Consider the following 18,086-nt stretch of genomic DNA (forward strand, 5'->3'; position numbering starts at 1 on the left):
ATATCATTATATGTATACATCATACCATTATACGTATACATCATACCATTATATGTATATATCATACCATTGTATGTATGCAAGGTGAAAATAACGAACAGTGAAAAATTTCATAACTCCTACAAGCAATACAAAATAGATAGTTGGGGAAACACGGACCCCTGGACACACCAGAGGTGGGATCAGGTGCCTAGGAGGAGTAAGCATCCCCTGTCGACCGGTCACACCCGCCGTGAGCCCCATATCCCGATCATCATACCATTATATGTATACATCATACCATTATACGCATACGTCAGTGTAAATATACCCAGTTTGACTATCATGCTGTGAGTAGTTCTGTAAGTGGCATACGACTTGACTGCACTGCAGAAGGACACAGGTTCGATTTCGATTTTCGTGGTCAGGCAAAATCTTACCATAATTTTTTCCTGCATTGCACATGTTGCATGGAAAGCTAGGTTTGATTCCAGGCTATTGAGAGGAAATACAATCCTATAACCTAACCAATTCATTTATGTGCTTCATGTCGCAGCCTTTTTGAAGGAAGAATATAAAATTCAAATATAACAATTTAATAAGAACACTAACAGATATAAATATAACATCATTAAACAGATATCACAGTCTATTCAAATTCATATGAACGTAATGAACAGAGAACTGACAAAACATGGCACAAATCACTACAATTTTCACAGTAATTATTTTGATATGTTTATGCTGAAGTTGATTGGGGCAATCCGTGGAAAGCTGGCATAATTTGCCTGATCTGGATACTCGAAAACCTGGTTTCTGTTTGAGATTGTAGAGTATGATCACAGTTAAAGTCACCAAAGAGATCCGAAATGTTGATTCACTGCAATTCAGCAACCATTTCATGATCACCATGTTCCTGAGGTAATGACACCAGGCTGCTGTTTCCAACAGATTCAGGTGGAGGTAGAGCAAGTGTTGCAGTGCTCGGTAAAGCAGCGACAGGTTTCAAACTCTGCGGTGCAAGACTACCCCATTGCCTGTCCCATGGCGATTTTTCCCTCGGTATCGGTTGGTTGGTAGACTGTTAGAGACTGCACTGATTTATGTCCAGTGATGGCCATTATTTGTGATGGACTAAACAAACATTTGGTCAAAATTGTAGCACCAGTGGCCCTTATTGAATGGTTAGTATAGATTTGTGTCCTGGCTTAGTTTTGACATGAATGATGCTAATTTTTTCTCACCCAATCGCACGTTACAGTACCAAGTTTCATCATCATCGTGAAACAAATCCCTTGGTCTTTGCCATACACTTGAGTGACTGTGATGGAGTTTGCCAATAAACGTTTCAAAAGATCTTACCGGACAGAATCGAGATCCCGGGGATTCTGGCATCACACCGGAGGTGGTTTCCCTGTCGTTACCTCTATGGTTTTTAGTTAATTCATCTGTACATTTCACCACATATTTCAGTCCTGATTTTGGTTCCTTTACATCAAATTGAACTCTATTCAAAAGTCCGTACGGGGTTTCGCGATTCATTTGCTTCGACTCGTACAGTTTTTGACGGTCACTTTCGTTAATAACAGGATAATGGTGTACACTGCCTTTCCCTATCCATTTTAGCTCAACCAGGGCAGCCTTGAATGACACATTTGCATCGCGAAATTTGTCATCTTTTATTATGTCAAATTTTCTATTATATGGACGGTCCTGCAAGTACCTGTTGATCGCATGCCTCATGTTTTCAAACGTTGTGGCCTTGTAAAATTCTACATCCTGTTTTCGTGCATTCTTGTAGAAACGGCAAAGCACTTCGTTCAAGCGAACGGCATTAAATTCTTCGTAATTTTGACTTTGATTGAGGTATCCTAAGTAGGCCTTTAACAAACGAGCTGCCTTCTGATTGTTTCTTTGGAGTTAATGAGTAATTTCTTTTCTTTCAATCTCGTCTGCTGCCAAACTTGCAAACCGTTTGGAAATGCAACAGGAAAGATAACTCGCAAGGAAGCCTGGTATACATTTTGACGGTGACGTGGGATAGAATATCCCACGTCTTCACGTGACCGTACTGAGCCAATCACTATTCAAGATATCCCAGCTAACTTGTCAGAGGTGGGGTAAACCGTTATCTGTAGTCAAACTCAGTGAGCCAAGAACGGCCTAACAATCGGCATGAAACATGTCGAATAGCATTTGACCCAGAGATAGGTTATGATGGCAATTTTACTTAATTCAACGATTGTATGTAGTCCCTCCATGTATAGAGTTGTGACACGTAACTTTCAGAAATAACCCCTGATGTTTACATTTAACTAACCATTACATGATGTACACAATCATGATATGTAAATATGTAACTGAGTATTATCAGATGTACACAGTCAATTCATGTAACTAACCAATCCCCGATGTACAGAATCATTATATGTAGCTAAGTAATATCTGCTGTACATAATATATAGCCGAGTAATCTCTGATGTACACAATCATGATATGTAGCCGAGTAATATCTAATGTACAAAATCATGATATGTAACTGAGTAGTATAAGGAGCTGTAGAACTGAAGAAAATGCTTAGACCAGTTTTTGGTTTTTGCAGCTAAAGAAGACTGTAATACATGTATATAGGCGAATAGACAAAATTTGAGAGGTCTGTAGATGAATATATACAGGTGAAGCAGTGCTTCAGATGTGTTGAGATGATGACACCGCGGACGATAGTGAAGCTGCAATGCAATTCTCCTCTGATGTACTCTACACCTGTTCAGTAATATTAGCTTAGACGTGAATCAGTATGGGGCTTCAAAGCGTACGACGTCAACCATATCTGTAAGAGCAAGCTGTCTCAAGCCCGACAGAACGTTGTGGCCCTTAATGAGGTCCGACAGAGCGTCGTGGAGTTAATCAGGTTCGACATGGCGTCATGGGGTTGAGCATGTCTGATAGAGGATTGTGGCCCTTAATCAGGTCCGGTAATGTTGTGATTCTTAATCATGCCTGACAGCATGTTCTGAATCATGGGTCTTTAAAACCGGCGTTTATATACGTATCTGTAACATAATACTTCTCTATTCTATTTTGATAGGTCAAACTGTGCTATCTGCGCCGGCTTTACTTCTGGTTGTAATTATCATACCAAGCTTTGCAGCGATGTTCTGCAACCGAGGCAACAGAAATCTCCCACCGAGGGAACCGGGATTACTCTTCGTAGGAAACGTGGATATGAAACCTGAATCACCGTACTTCCTGTAAGGAAAACCTTGTACACTCTATCTTGCACTTGTGACACGAGTTTACATACAGCATTGTGTTGTTAATGTAATGTAGTCCTGGAGTTTTGTTTCGTCGCTAAATCATTCCCATATAGTCGCTATTTGGACATTATTGTTACGACTCTTCAACAAAAAAGGTAAATTAGATGTGTAATAAAACAACAACAACAAAAAAAAAAAAAAAAAAAAACAAAAAAAAAAACCACAAAACAAAAAAAACAACAACCCAACAATATCAGTGACAGGCGTTTTGTTGATTGCACGTCTTTAGTTTTCAACTAACGTGTAACGTGTAAGGCTCTGTATCTGGTAGATGTATGGCACGTTACTCTAGATGCTACATCTAATCATTTATGACGAAGGAATATACTTGTAGTAATCATAAAAATAATACAGATATTATACAAAATGAATGTATCACATGGTCGAAGCATAATAAGCATTGATTTCATATACAGTAAGTATAATTGTTAACTTGTATAATGTATAATGTCAATGTTTGGCGATTCGATATATAATATATAAAATACATGTATACCCGAAAGAAGATTGAAGACTATCATTTGTGCAACAAGAAAACAAAAGCAATGGTCATTTGATAATTTATATGTAAATTAATTTCTAGCGAACTCCAGAAGAAACATGGAGATTTGTTCACACTGAAGATATTTGGTCAAACGATCATCGTGGTTTGTGGTCATGACACAATTAAAGAGGTGATGGTCAAGAATGGAGAAATAACGTCCGGTCACCCCGTAGCTTTCGGATTTACGGAGTATTTCGAACTTTCAGGTATTATAGAGGAAACAATATGATGTTGGTTATAATACAAAATGATGATGAACACGAACAGTCTAAAAAAAACGAACAAGACTTTGATGTACTAGTTAAAATTCTACTTTAGATATTAATGATTTAGAATTAACACATTTATCAAAAATAATACTTATAGGTATTGCTGGAGGATCTGGATCCATTTGGAGAAATCAGAGGAAATTTGGGCATGATGCATTACAAGCTATCGATTCTGGAAGTGATAATCTTGAATCCCGCGTTTCAGGGGAAGTGGCAGATTTCCTCCAAGAGGTAGAGAAAATGGAAGGCAAACCGTTCGATGTAAGCAGACTCATAAAAACAAGCCACTACAACATAATATCGTCTCTTCTCTTCGGGGAAAGATTTGCCCACAGCAACACCAATCTTACTCAACTCGTGGATTTAGTAGACGAAGCCATGACCATCTTTCCTGAACAAGGGATTCTGGGCTTCGTCGAATGGCTGAAGTATCTTCCTGGAGATCGTTTTAAGGTCAGACGAAGACGATTCCTGGTAGACGAAATCTTCAAAATCGTTCAGAAATCAGTGGACGAGCACAAAGAAACGTTGGAAAACCCCAAAAGCCAAGATTTTATCTACAGTTTCTTGAACGAACAGAACAAGAGAAAATTGAATAATGAAGATATGACAGGGTTTGGGGGTAAGTTAATTGTACCTTTTTATTTTGTCAAAATCCAGATAGACAAACGTTGTTTTCACTTGCCTCCAGTGATTGTGCAGAGTGTTTCTTTCCAACTCGAAACATGACTGAATATATGCATATAGTAGGCCTCTGATTATATGTGTATAAAATATATTGACGATCATGATTGTTTTGCAGATAGAGATCTCCTGATAATGGGCTATGTACTGTATTTTACCAGTACACCGTCAGTTCACGAATTATATTGGTACATTTTGTTCCTCATCCATAACCCAGATGTGGTTGTACGCATGCGCAAAGAAATACAGGAAAATGTTGGGATGAACAAATCCGTGACTATGGCAGACCAAATCAAGCTTCCTTACTGCCGGGCCGTGATGTATGAAGTCCTGCGTGCGTCTGTTACTGTCGTCGTCCCTCCTACACATACATTCTCAGAGGATATCGAGGTCAAAGGTTTCACGCTGCCAAAAGATGCTTGGTTAATGCCGGCATTATGCACCGTCAACCTAGATCCAGCTATTTTCCCCGAACCAGAGAAATTTAAACCAGAGCGATTTCTGAATGAGAATGGGGAACTGGCTGGTTATGAGAAGGTGTATGCTTCATTTTCTCTAGGTATGTTTGATATAAAGAATCATGAATGATAAGAATTGGTCTCTTTCTCACATGTATTATTTATACGGGATGTCGTTTATACTGATTATAATATACTAGATTATTAATCTCTCTCATCCTCGACAGAGGATTGATTGATTGTATATTGTTTAACGTCCCTCTCGAGAATATTTCACTTATATGGACACCTCACCACTGCCGGTGAAGGGCTGCAAAATTTAGGCCTATACTCGGCGCTTATGGCCATTGAGCAGGGAGAGATCTTTATCGTGCCACACCTGCTGTGACACGGGGCCTCGGGTTTTGTGGTCTCATACGAAGGACCGCCCCATTTAGTCGCCTCTTACTACAAGCAAGGGGGTACTCTTACGACAAGGAAGGGGGTACTGAGAACCTATTCTAACCCGGATCCTCACGGGATTCGACAGAGGAAAGGTACAGTGTAAATATAATGGCTGCAAGGGCAAGTCATCGATTGATGAGTTCCAAGCACCATAATATTAAAACTGAAATTGCTTCAATTCCCAGAATCTCTAAGTCAAACGGGACTTTAAATTTAAAAGCAAATAAAATTGAGAATGAAGAAAAATGTGGAGAAAAAGAGAGAGAAAAGTAAGGTATTTAAAGATGGGGATATTTTCATCGTATCACTCCGTAAAATATTTTATACACAGAGGCAATTGGTAGTATTGCTTCTATTACATAGTAATTAATTTGCTCATATGTATTTATTTTAGGTCCGAGAGATTGTTTGGCCAAGAACCTTGGTAAAATGGAAATGTTTCTTTTCCTCACAACACTGGTGCAGAACTATGATATTGAAAACGAGACCGGGAAACCTCTGCCCTCTCTGGATGGGATGTCAAGTGGATTTCGTACTGCCATTCCCTACGAAGTTTGTTTGAAAAAGAGAAACTAAATCAACGGGCGATAAAAGCCATCGATTATGCATTTAATGTATTTTTCTGCTTTTGTTTTATAATAACATTATTTATTTTTACGGATATGTACCACGAATCATGAATTAGTGCGTCTGAAGAAATATGTCTCTGGATTTCATTTGAAGATGCATTGATAGTAACTTTCTGGTGTATAAGCGATGGTGACTTTAAGATATGATATCATTACAATAGAACGTTATCGAGTTTTTAATTGAAAGTGCATACATGTATTTATAAAGCAACATCAGTGTTTTTGTGAATAATGTTGTAAATGTGCCGTTGAAGAGTAAATGGAAAGTAAACCCCATTTTCAAAGTTGTTTTTCTGTGAGATGTTTTAGTGTTAATTAGAATAAAATGTTTCTGACGTCAAATTACAAAGAAATGATACAAAATATGATGATGATTTAGATCACACAACAAATAACGTATACCAATTTAAATTCCATGAAACCCATCTTGCGAACTGTAAATGTATTGTGTCTTTTACGCACGATATTGTTGTCTTTTGTAAGATTTGATATCAGGACTTTGAATGACACAATGGGGAAGTGGGGATCGTCATCGCGGAGGATGGCAATATTCTACAGTGTTCCCTACCAACGTATTTACTGTGCGGCTCCTGTACAATACAATTTTCTCAGAACACGATAACAATGTGTGCAACATAGTACACGACAAAGTAAAGAAAACAACACAGTAAGATCCGCGCCGATCATGAACGAAACTTAGACAACGAGAAGGAATTCTTATTGTTACTACATGAAAGATGACTATGATTGTGTTTTGATAACGAGGGACGGTGATTCATGTGTCAGAGTGGTGGCATTACGTAATGGAGGAAACTGATACTATACACGGTAATTAAGTAGATGTGGTATTATGTAATTGAGGAACCCGATACATACGCTGTATTCAGTAGGTGTGAAATTACGTAATTGAGGGCCCAAATACCATACGCTTACGCTGTAATTCAGTAGGTGTGACAGTACGTAATTAAGGAACCCAATACTATACACGGTAATTAAGTAGATGTGCTATTACTTAATTAGCGAACCCGATACTATATGCTATAATTAAGTACCTGATACTGCACACGGTATTTAAGTAGGTGTGATAATACGTAATTGAGGAACTTGATACTATACATGGGAAGTAATTGGGTGTGATGTTATGTAATGAAGGCACCTGATACTGTACACCGTAATTAAGTGGGTGTGATATTATGTAATTGAGGGACTCGATACTATACACGGTAAATAAGTAGGTGTGACATTATGTAATAAGGAACCTGCAACTATAGACGGTTATTAAGTAGGCGTGATATTAACAGTTCTAGTCACTTAATTCTGAATTGTTGAAATAGATCGTCCGGTAATATAATTAAGTACAGCGTGTTAGTGTGTTAAGAAACAAGGACCTGCGTTATTTTGTTTCTAGGATGATGATCCTGGGCGAGGGAAAAGACGTAAGAAAAATAATATAGGCTTGCGTTGGCAGAATGCAATGACTTCGTTTCAATTCCCTAAAACTGAATTTTACGAGATGAAATAAACATTGCTAAAACATGTGTCAGATAAAGGTATTTGATATTTTGTTTTTGATAGAGTAAAATGAGTGTTTACGTAAGGTATAGTTAATTCGGTGTACTTTAATAACGCAATTTAAAATAATTTGATTTAAATCATTATTTTTTTTATAGACTAGATAGATTGATCTACAACAATGTAGAATACATGTGATGTCTTTAATGTAGGGATGTTTTGTAAACTCTGTCGAGAGTTCAAGCAACATTCCAATAACAGTCAGATATGGTGTGTATCGTACAGGGAGCTCTGACAAGACTTAAGAAGAACCATTTTCATCAGGTGGCTGTCAATTTTTGCTAACATTTGTAAAATTATAAAATCAATACAATTAATACAATTTATATTAAAGAGGATGTTGGTGGTCTCAAGAGAATAAAGAACCAGTCGAGAAACAGATCCCACTAAGCAAAAAGATTTTAAACTGTCCACCGAAGGACCAGACCTCGATATGAGATTCCTTTTGAGGAAGCATTGTGGAAAAACTCAAGACCAAGATTGATTTATGTTTAATATTTGCACCATATATATATATATATATATATATATATATATATATATATATATATATACATATATATATATATATATATATATCTCGAGGCCTCTGCTGTTGGAATGTTAGTCCCCGAGGGTATCTACAGCCCAGTAGCAAAGTACTTAGTTACTAGCTTGAAAATACGGATGCATATTTAAATTTAGAAATTCATTTCAAAATTAAGGATTATCTCCCTCATGCATAGATCTGATCCTTTGACGAATTTGGTTTCAGTTTTTTTGTCACTCTGGGTTTTCTTTTAGCTCTTACAAATTTATTGTTATATCGAATTTCCAAAATTTCGGCCTGAGCATCATTGAAGAAATAAACATTTATTGGTACAATAAATTGTTTTATATGCAGAATTTTTATATAACAAACAACGTAGGTAAAGCTTTACTAAACGTCTTCGTGTTTCATTTTTATTTTTTACCTTTATATATATATATATATATGAAAATTAGGGAAAAGTGACTTGGATAAAATAAGCATGGAATTTTACATAGTAAAAGTTGATGAATTAAAAGGTTTAACAATTAGAATTTTTCATATATGCATTGATTAAAGTTTGTTTAGTCTATAGAGAAAACAGTTTAAGGAAATAATTTTCTTTACAAGTCTCATGGACGTTGATTGTGTTTTAAGCTTATAAAATGGAAATACGTTGTAGTTGCCTCTAGGACGGATGTCCAAATGTTCGCTGCACGGGGTATTTCTTGTACTGGGATCGTTAATTTGTTGGCGGTGGACACGCATCCTGGCTGTTAGTTGTGCTCCGGTTTGTCCAATATATTTCTCGCCACACCCGTTGCAAATAATGCAGTATATTAAGTTTTTTGACTTGCATGATATTATATCATTTACAGTAAAATATTTTCCGCATTTAAACGTAATAGATTGTACTGTTTTTAGGAATGGCCATGTACCACACGTTGAGTCACCACATGTAGAAACTGCGTATTTTTCAGGCGTTGAATTGTATTTGGCTTTTGTTAATACATGTATCTTCAAGTTAGATGGTTGTCTTTGGTTGTGGAGTAGGTCAGATTTGGGAATGATTTTCTGGAGTTCTAAATCACACTCAAGAACTGTAAAATTCTTCCTAGCTTCCTGAATGATATTGATATATTTTGGGTTGTAAGTTGTCATAAATGGAATTAGGAAAGGATCGTGGTCTTGTTTTTCTTGTTGTTCTAAGTATATGCTGTGGAATTTTCTTTGCTTCATTTATGGTTGAAAGAATGAGTGTTTCCGGATAATTATGCGCAGTGAGAAATATTTTCAATTCCGCCAGTCTTTGGTTTTTAGTATTTTCATCTTTAACAATAGTGCGAATAGACATCGCAGGATTAGATAATTCTTCCAGAGATTTTTTTGTTAAATCTTAATAATTTTAATTAAATTTTCAGATACGTATAAAGTCAAAATCTTTAGATGCTATTGATCTTACTCGTTGAATTGTGTGCGTAGCTCGGTGGTGCTACAGCAGCATCTATACAGTGTTCTAACTACAAATCCAGTGGGGATCCGGGTTAGAATAGGTCCTCAGTACCCCTTGCGTGTCGTAAGAGGCGACTAAATGGGGCGGTCCTTCGGATGAGACCACAAAAACTGAGGTCCCCTGTCACAGCAGGTGTGGCACGATAAAGATCCATCCCTGCTGAATGGCCATAATCTCCGAGCATAGACCTAAATTTTACAGCCCTTCACCGGCATTGGTGACAGTTCCATATGAGTGAAATATTCAATCAATTAATCTAACCACAACGTTTCAGAATAATTGTTAATTTAATGGTCGATGGCTGACAGATTAAGCCAAGAATGATTACATAAAGAGAACGTAAAACTTGTTTCACTGAATTTGGGCTTGGAAATGCCCATATATTTTACATACCTTTGTTCCATGCGACCTTTTACCGAACGCAACCAACCTATTCACTTTTTCTGCTTTGTTTTACTATCAAATAGTCAAGAAAATATTTATTTTTGGACGAGGGCACCGAGGGAGAAAATATTTCTTTATCTTCAACGTTTCGTCATTTTTCGTTACTTTCTGTAAATACATTTCGCGGGTTGCTGAGCTTATGCACGAGCACTTTTATGCTTAGTAGATATAATACTACTGGTCAGTTTTCGGGCAGTGCAAAGTTCGTTACATGTAACAAAGGTCGCTTTTGTATTGTACCTTAGCCTTCTTTCCCACTCAGCTCATTTTCAGATTTGAATTCCAAATGCTTTCATTTGTGATTTTCAGCTTTGTCGAGTTTGATATTTCCTTATTTAAAGCGATTTTGAAATGAACGTAATCAACCTATTTACTGTTTCTGCTTTGTTTACTATTAGTATCAAATAACCACGAAAATATTTATTTTTGGACGAGAACACTGAGAGAGAAATTAATGTGAAGTATATGCTATGGAATATATATGTGAAACGCTGAGGATTTGTTGATGTTATAAAGGTATGTTGATTTCATTCATTGACAATTTTTGTTCAATGGACAAAAATATACGCATGTTACTCCGATTTTCGTGTATCATCTCCTGAAATAAAAATGCAAAAGTATAATACTACGCCGCTTGCTTTTACAGCCTTTTTATACAATGGGTAAAGGTAATAAACTAATGGAATAGGTTGTTAAGAAAATTTTCTAAGAAAATTCGAGAAAATCCGTGTAAAATGTAAAACACTTCCACAGTTTCCTGTTTCAATGTTTTATAATCATCTCTTACTGAGACAGAGACGTCATCATTGCCGGTGAAGGGCTGCCAAAGTTAGGTCTATGATTATTGCTTATAGATTTCAGCAGGTTTTTGCGGCCTCCATGTTTGTGTTTTTACATGTATGACACAACATGATCTCATGTAAGTACCTAAAATAGTTTTAAACGTTAGTATTCCAATCCAGTTCTTATCAACATATTTGATGTTTGGCATCATTGTAAGTATCTGAATAAGCTGCAAAAGAATATGCATATCAAGAATTGTTTTCCGAAAAAACCCACCCTAAACCATATATATTTCTGCTACACATATCAAGATGCCTTGAATATTTTCATCTGCAAGTACCCCTTGTCATCCCAACCCCTATCATTTTTTTTAATTGTTTGAATATTTTTTAAAATAGTTGAGATTCTACACTTTAAGGAGGTACACTACACTGTCATAATAAACGACTTCCTTTAAAAGCATGAATGGCAACATAGATATAAGCAATATATGTATAACCTATTAAGATGTATTTACCTAGCTGAGTAGCTCAGTAGATGAGGGTATAGACTGTTGATTTTGTTCATCAAATAAAGAAAATTAGAATAAACATCGTTTTTTGACCGCCCTTTTGCTCCCAGGGTACAATTTAAAATTCTGAAACCTTATTGGACATCTACAGAACACCAAATATCCAAAAGATTGATTAGTTACTGTTTAAAATAGAAATAATTATGATATACGGACAGACCAGAACTTTCTTTAGAAATTGCGATTATAATGTATTAACATAACAAATAATATCCTTAATCTAGTATGAAATACAAGTATCCTGCTGAGATAGTGTAAATTCATAGTTGACGACTTACTGGAGTTAGTTCAAATCCTGCTCACAATAACCCCGGATTAAGAGGACAATAACATATAGAGCAAAATTTTGATAGGTAAGTACACGTATAGCATCTGTCTATCAATTCTTATTCAGAAAGGGGTTAAAAATTGCCTAATTTTTACGGGGGTTCTCCGAAATGTTTGTGGACAGCCAAGGTTTTAAAGCGGACATATTAGTATGCATTTGCTTTGATACAATGATGTCAAGTCCTCAAGTTTTCTTTGTGACATACACATTTATCATTGTTTTACATGTAACAAATCTTTGTCGTTCCATTGTTTTTATTTCTCAATAAAAGTTCTGTGACTCACACGTGACTTTTTAACTTGACATAAAAAATTACAAATGTTCTCTAAGAGATAAGTTGAATCACCGGGATAGATTTATGGATTAAATGTATGGCTGTATGTGATTGAAAATTGTACAATACCATCACAATGTAAAACTTATACGGTGCCAATTTTGATGCACCAGATGCGCATTTCGACAAATAATGTCTCTTCAGTGATGCTCAACCGAAATGTTTGAAATCCGAAATAACTATGAAGTTTTAGAGCTATTATAGCCAAAAAACAGCGTGCCAAAAAAGTGGAGCCAAATTCGTCCAAGGATAAGAGCTATGCATGAGGGAGATAATCCTTAATTTTGAAATGAATTTCTAAATTTTATAACAGCAATTAAATATACATCCGTATTTTCAAGCTAGTAACGAAGTACTTAGCTACTGGGCTGTAGACACCCTCGGGGACTAACTGTCCACCAGCAGAGGCCTCGACCCAGGGGTCATAATGTAAAACTTATACGGTACCAATTTTGATGCACCAGATGCACATTTCGAGAAATAATGTTTCTTCAGTGATGCTCAACCGAAATGTTTGAAATCTGAAATAACTATGAAGTTTTAGAGCTAAATATAGCAAAAAACAGTGTGTTATCAAATTAGAAATCCATAATTCTACAATTCTATGATTATACAAAAGTCAATATATGGAACATTGAATTGAATAGTCCCCTTGTATAGCATTATGAAATGTGCATAAGTAATCTTTGATGTACATAATCATGACATGTAACTAAGTAATTCCTGATGTACACAATCAAGTTATGTAACTAAGTAATCTCTGATGTACATAATCATGTTATGTAACTAAGTAATCTCTGATGTACATAATCATGATATTTAACTAAGTAATCTCTGATGTACACAATCATGTTATGTAACTAAGTAATCTCTGATGTACACAATCATGTTATGTAACTAAGTAATCTCTGATGTACACAATCATGTTATGTAACTAAGTAATCTTTGATGTACATAATCATGACAAAGGGGTAAGTAATCTCTGATGTACACAACCATTATATGTAACTAAGTAATCTCTGATGTACACAATCATTATATGTAAATAAGTAATCTCTGATGTACACAATCATGCCATGTATCTAAGTAATCTCTGATGTACACAATCATGATATGTAACTAAGTAATCTCTGATATACACAGTCATGCCATGTATCTAAGTAATCTCTGATGTACACAATCATGATATGTAACTAAGTAATCTCTGATATACACAGTCATGATATATAACAAAGTAATCCCTGATGTACATAATCATGCTTGTAACTAAGTACAGTCCCTGAAACGTTCTACTTTACCATTTTTCGGTTCGCTCACCGTTCGTTCACCGTTCGCTCAGCGTGCGTTCACCGTTCGTTCAGCGTGCGTTCGCCGTGCGCTCTCCGTTCACAGTTTTGCGTTCAGCGTGCGCTCACCGGTTGTTCACCGTTCACAAAGCGTTCAGCGTGAGCTCACCGTTCGTTCATCGTTAAGTCTTTTCATTGTCATTCGGAACACCATAGTGAAAGGACCAATCTTGATAGCAAGGCGAAAATGAAAATTGAACGTGTGCGTAAGAGTGGAGGGAGACTTTTTTACTATATCAGAAATTTAATTTTGAAGTACAAAATGTCAGGAGTATCCACAGTGAATGCCGAAAGGTTCATTTGAGGTTTTGTTAAAACAATTCTAAATGAGAGACGAATATAACAGTTTGCTGTTATGAATTTAACCCAAGTACAAAAAATAAGGCAGTTTCAGGTAATGAAAACCTCTTACCCTGTGTTGACGATTTAGCATTTACAAGTTTGGGCAAAAGCACAAATTATTATAATTATTTTGCATTGCTTGACACGAGTTTAAAATAAGTCACCCCTCCAATACTTTGAAAAATAAAAACAAACGATGCTACATAATGTACATTTACCGTATGTACGTGTTAGAATGTCAAATTGATATAGCTATTTTACGCCTATATTTATGAAAGACATTGTCAAGAAACTGATATTTACTACTCTTGCCAAATTTGAAACTTTTGTAACATTTGTCCTTAATGCAAAAATGTAATTGTTTATCTTGTACGTTCCTGTATTAGCCTTTAAACATTATACAAATATTGTTCGATCGAACTACAATCTATGGTCACATTAATAATAAGAATAGTAAGTTTTGTACTTACATGTGCATAAATTCTAGGATTATTTCCTCGGGTCGATGTAACTGCGACAAATGAATGACACAAAATGTAAGTAGGAATATTTAATACTGTTAGGAGTTTTGAGGTGTTGACACAGGGTATACTGTCCGTATTGTTTGTTTACTGCATCTATCTTGACTCCTTTTGGGGTGTTTGTTAATTACGGGTATCCCAAACGATCGAGCTCGTAAAGTTTGAAGCCATACGTGAACACCTGTAAATTCTGGATGTCACTACACATTATAGTAAATCGTGGCTATCTAGCTAAACTCACCACTTGGTCTGTGTATACAGCAAGGTAAGTTCCTCGATGTAGAAGACAGTGAGTCAATAGCTTTAGTCAATTTATCCCAAGGGCAGCGGTGTATTAGGAACTGGTCCGTGGAACACGTCTGCTCAGGTAGGGAAATCACAATCAACTCGGGTACTAACAGTTCACACTGTACTTCCGGTTGATATAGACAGCTCAACCTAAGTTGAGTCGCCCAGAATTACTACATCTAGACTATAGTGTTTTCCTTTTCACATGCATTGTATATATATTATACCCATGCATTGAATGTATCTGTACATGTAATGGTATACACAATGTACATAAGAAATTTGCTTTTGTTTGTGTATGACTTTTGCGTATATTAATGTACAATTTACGATAATTTCATGAAATATATACATGTATACTCGGTACTTGTACAAAAATATATTACATTCAATATATCCAAAACTGTAAAATATGCTGTATCACGATTCCGGTTTATTTCATTTTTTTTAATTGATGAAATATACATGTACATCTATTGTATTACTTGATTATGAAATAAGTAAAATCCCAGGGAAAAAACCGAAACATTCCGAGTAAATAGATCATTTTGCGTTCAGCATGCGCTCAGCGTTCGTTCACCGTTCACTTTGCGCTCTGAGCTCGCTCATCGTTCACCAAATTGCGTTCACCGTTCACTCTACGTTCGTTCACCGTTCGCTCACCGTGCGTTCACCGTTCGCTCATCGTTCAAGTGGGAAAGAAGAACGTTTCAGGGACTGTAATTGCTGATGTACACAATCATGACATGTAACTACGTCATCTCTGATGTAAACAGTCATGTTATATAACTAAGTAATCTCTGATGTACACAGTCATAATATCTAAGTAATCTTTGATGTACACAGTCATGACCTGTAACTAAGTAATATCTGATGTACACAATGATGACATGTATCTAAGCAATCTCTGATGTACACAGTCATGATATGTAAATAAGTAATCCTTGATGTACACAATCATGACATGTAAATAAGTATTCCTTGATGTACACAATCATGACATGTAAATAAGTAATCCTTGATGTACACAATCATGACATGTAAATAAGTAATCCTTGATGTACACAATCATGACATGTAAATAAGTAATCCTTGATGTACTCAATCATGACATGTAACTAAGTAATCTCTGATGTACACAATCATGACATGTAACTAAGTATTCTCTGATGTACACAATGATAGTATGTCTCTAAGTAATCTCTGATGTACACAATCATGACATGTAACTAAGTAATCTCTGATGTACACAGTCATGATATGTAAATAAGTAATCCTTGATGTACTCAATCATGACATGTAACTAAGTAATATCTGATGTACATAATCATGTTATGTAACTAAGTAATATCTGATGTACACAATCATGTGATGTAACTAAGTAATATCTGATGTACACAGTCATGATATGTAACTAAGTATTCTCTGATGTACACAATGATAGTATGTCTCTAAGTAATCTCTGATGTACACAATCATGTGATGTAACTAAGTAATATCTGATGTACATAATCATGTTATGTAACTAAGTAATATCTGATGTACACAGTCATGATATGTAGCTAAGTAATATCTGATGTACATAATCATGTTATGTAACTAAGTAATATCTGATATACACAATCATGATATGTAACTAAGTAATCTCTGATGTATACAGTCATGATATGTAACTAAGTAATATCTGATGTACACAATCATGACATGTAACTAAGTAATATCTGATATACATAATTGTGCTTGTTACTGAGTTATATAAGTAGCTGTAGAACTAAAGAAAATGATTGTTTGGTTTTGCAGTTAAAGAACAAGGAGGAAATAAGCAATTAAACAAAATTCCATATCCCTATCAATAAATAAATATATCTATATATCTATTATAAATGATATCACCTACAAGTCTTCGAGAGCAAGGTGCATCAGGTTCAATAATACATTGTGGTCCTTAATCAGGTCCGACAGGGTGTTATGATCCCTAATCATCTACGTTCTGTCGTAGTGGCCCTTTATAGCATTGCGATTCTTAATCAGGTCCGACAGAACGTTGTGGTCTATGAGTCTTTGGAACCAGCGTTTACATGCGTACCTTTGATATACTATCCCTCTTTACTAATTGTAGGTAGTGTGGTTATATCTGTGCCGGCTCTACTTCTAGGCGTATCTATAATATCAGGCTTTGCAGCGATGGTCTGGACCCGAGACAGCAGAAACCTCCCACCCAGGGAGCCGGGTTTACCCTTGGTAGGAAACGTGGACATAAAGCTGGAACCTTCGTACTTCCTGTAAGAAAAAACTTATTTATTCTAACTTCTGTGTATGACACGATTTCACATTCTGCAATGTGTTGTTAATATTGTGTAATCCTGGAGTTTTGCTTTGCCGCTAGATAATTGCCCTAAATCGCTATCTCTTGAGTATTGTCACGCCTCTCCGACAAATAAAGGTAAATTAGATGTGTGATCAAAAACACCACAGGCGTTCTGTTGATTGCACGTCTTTGGTTTTCAAGAAACGTGTACCGTCCGAGGCTCTGTATCTGGTAGATGCATGATACCTAACTGTAGAAGCTACATGCAATCATTTATGATGAAGGAATAGACTTACAATAATAAAACACAAAATATAACTACAAAATCAAAGTATCACATTATTAAAACATGTCGTATACAGGAAGCATCCTTGCTAACTTGTATAGTGTATAAAACAATGTTTGACGATTGAATGTATTGTATAATTGATAATATATATAAAGCATAGAAAATGTATATATACATATATATATATATATATATATATATATATATATAAAGCACAGAAAATTTCCCTTAATTTAGATACCCGCTTCCGCCCCTACCCGGAGTTGAACTCACAACCTGCGGAACCAAATCTCATAGCAGCATGTAACCAGCGTGCTTGACCGCTCGACCATCTAGGCAAGTCAAAAAACTTGCTTTCGATGACGATGGAATTCCGCCACGCTGTCACACGCTACACGCACTGGTTACATGCTGCTAGGAGATTTGGTTCCGCAGGTCGTGAGTTCAACCCCGGGTAGGGGCGGAAGTGGGTATCCAAATAAAGTGAAATTTCTGTGCTTTATATTAAATATTTCTTCACTTAGGGCAATTATGTTCATTTAAGAGTTCATTGCTATTTATGTGCTTTATATATATATATATATATATATATATATATATATATATATATACATG

At 35.9% G+C, this 18,086-nt stretch overlaps 1 protein-coding gene across 1 annotated transcript; it reads left to right on the forward strand.

The window, feature by feature from the left end:
• Nucleotides 1-3,070: 3,070 nt before the first annotated feature.
• Nucleotides 3,071-6,584, forward strand: LOC125653642 (cytochrome P450 2B9-like). Its single transcript, XM_056144494.1, has 5 exons — nt 3,071-3,230; nt 3,880-4,046; nt 4,207-4,731; nt 4,912-5,352; nt 6,090-6,584. Exons 1-5 carry the CDS (start codon nt 3,133-3,135, stop codon nt 6,269-6,271), a joined length of 1,413 nt encoding a protein of 470 aa, XP_056000469.1. The 5' UTR covers nt 3,071-3,132; the 3' UTR covers nt 6,272-6,584.
• Nucleotides 6,585-18,086: the final 11,502 nt, after the last annotated feature.

Source organism: Ostrea edulis, chromosome 7 (genome assembly GCF_947568905.1).
Source record: "Ostrea edulis chromosome 7, xbOstEdul1.1, whole genome shotgun sequence".
Taxonomy (NCBI): domain Eukaryota; kingdom Metazoa; phylum Mollusca; class Bivalvia; order Ostreida; family Ostreidae; genus Ostrea; species Ostrea edulis.

Bases quoted from the DNA above. Each gene is read 5' to 3' on its own strand.
- LOC125653642 (XM_056144494.1), top strand. From the start codon at position 3,133: ATGTTCTGCAACCGAGGCAACAGAAATCTCCCACCGAGGGAACCGGGA. The intron at 4,047-4,206 runs GTATTATAGAGG...TAATACTTATAG, and splicing joins GGAGTATTTCGAACTTTCAG to GTATTGCTGGAGGATCTGGA. The intron at 5,353-6,089 runs GTATGTTTGATA...TATTTATTTTAG, and splicing joins GTATGCTTCATTTTCTCTAG to GTCCGAGAGATTGTTTGGCC.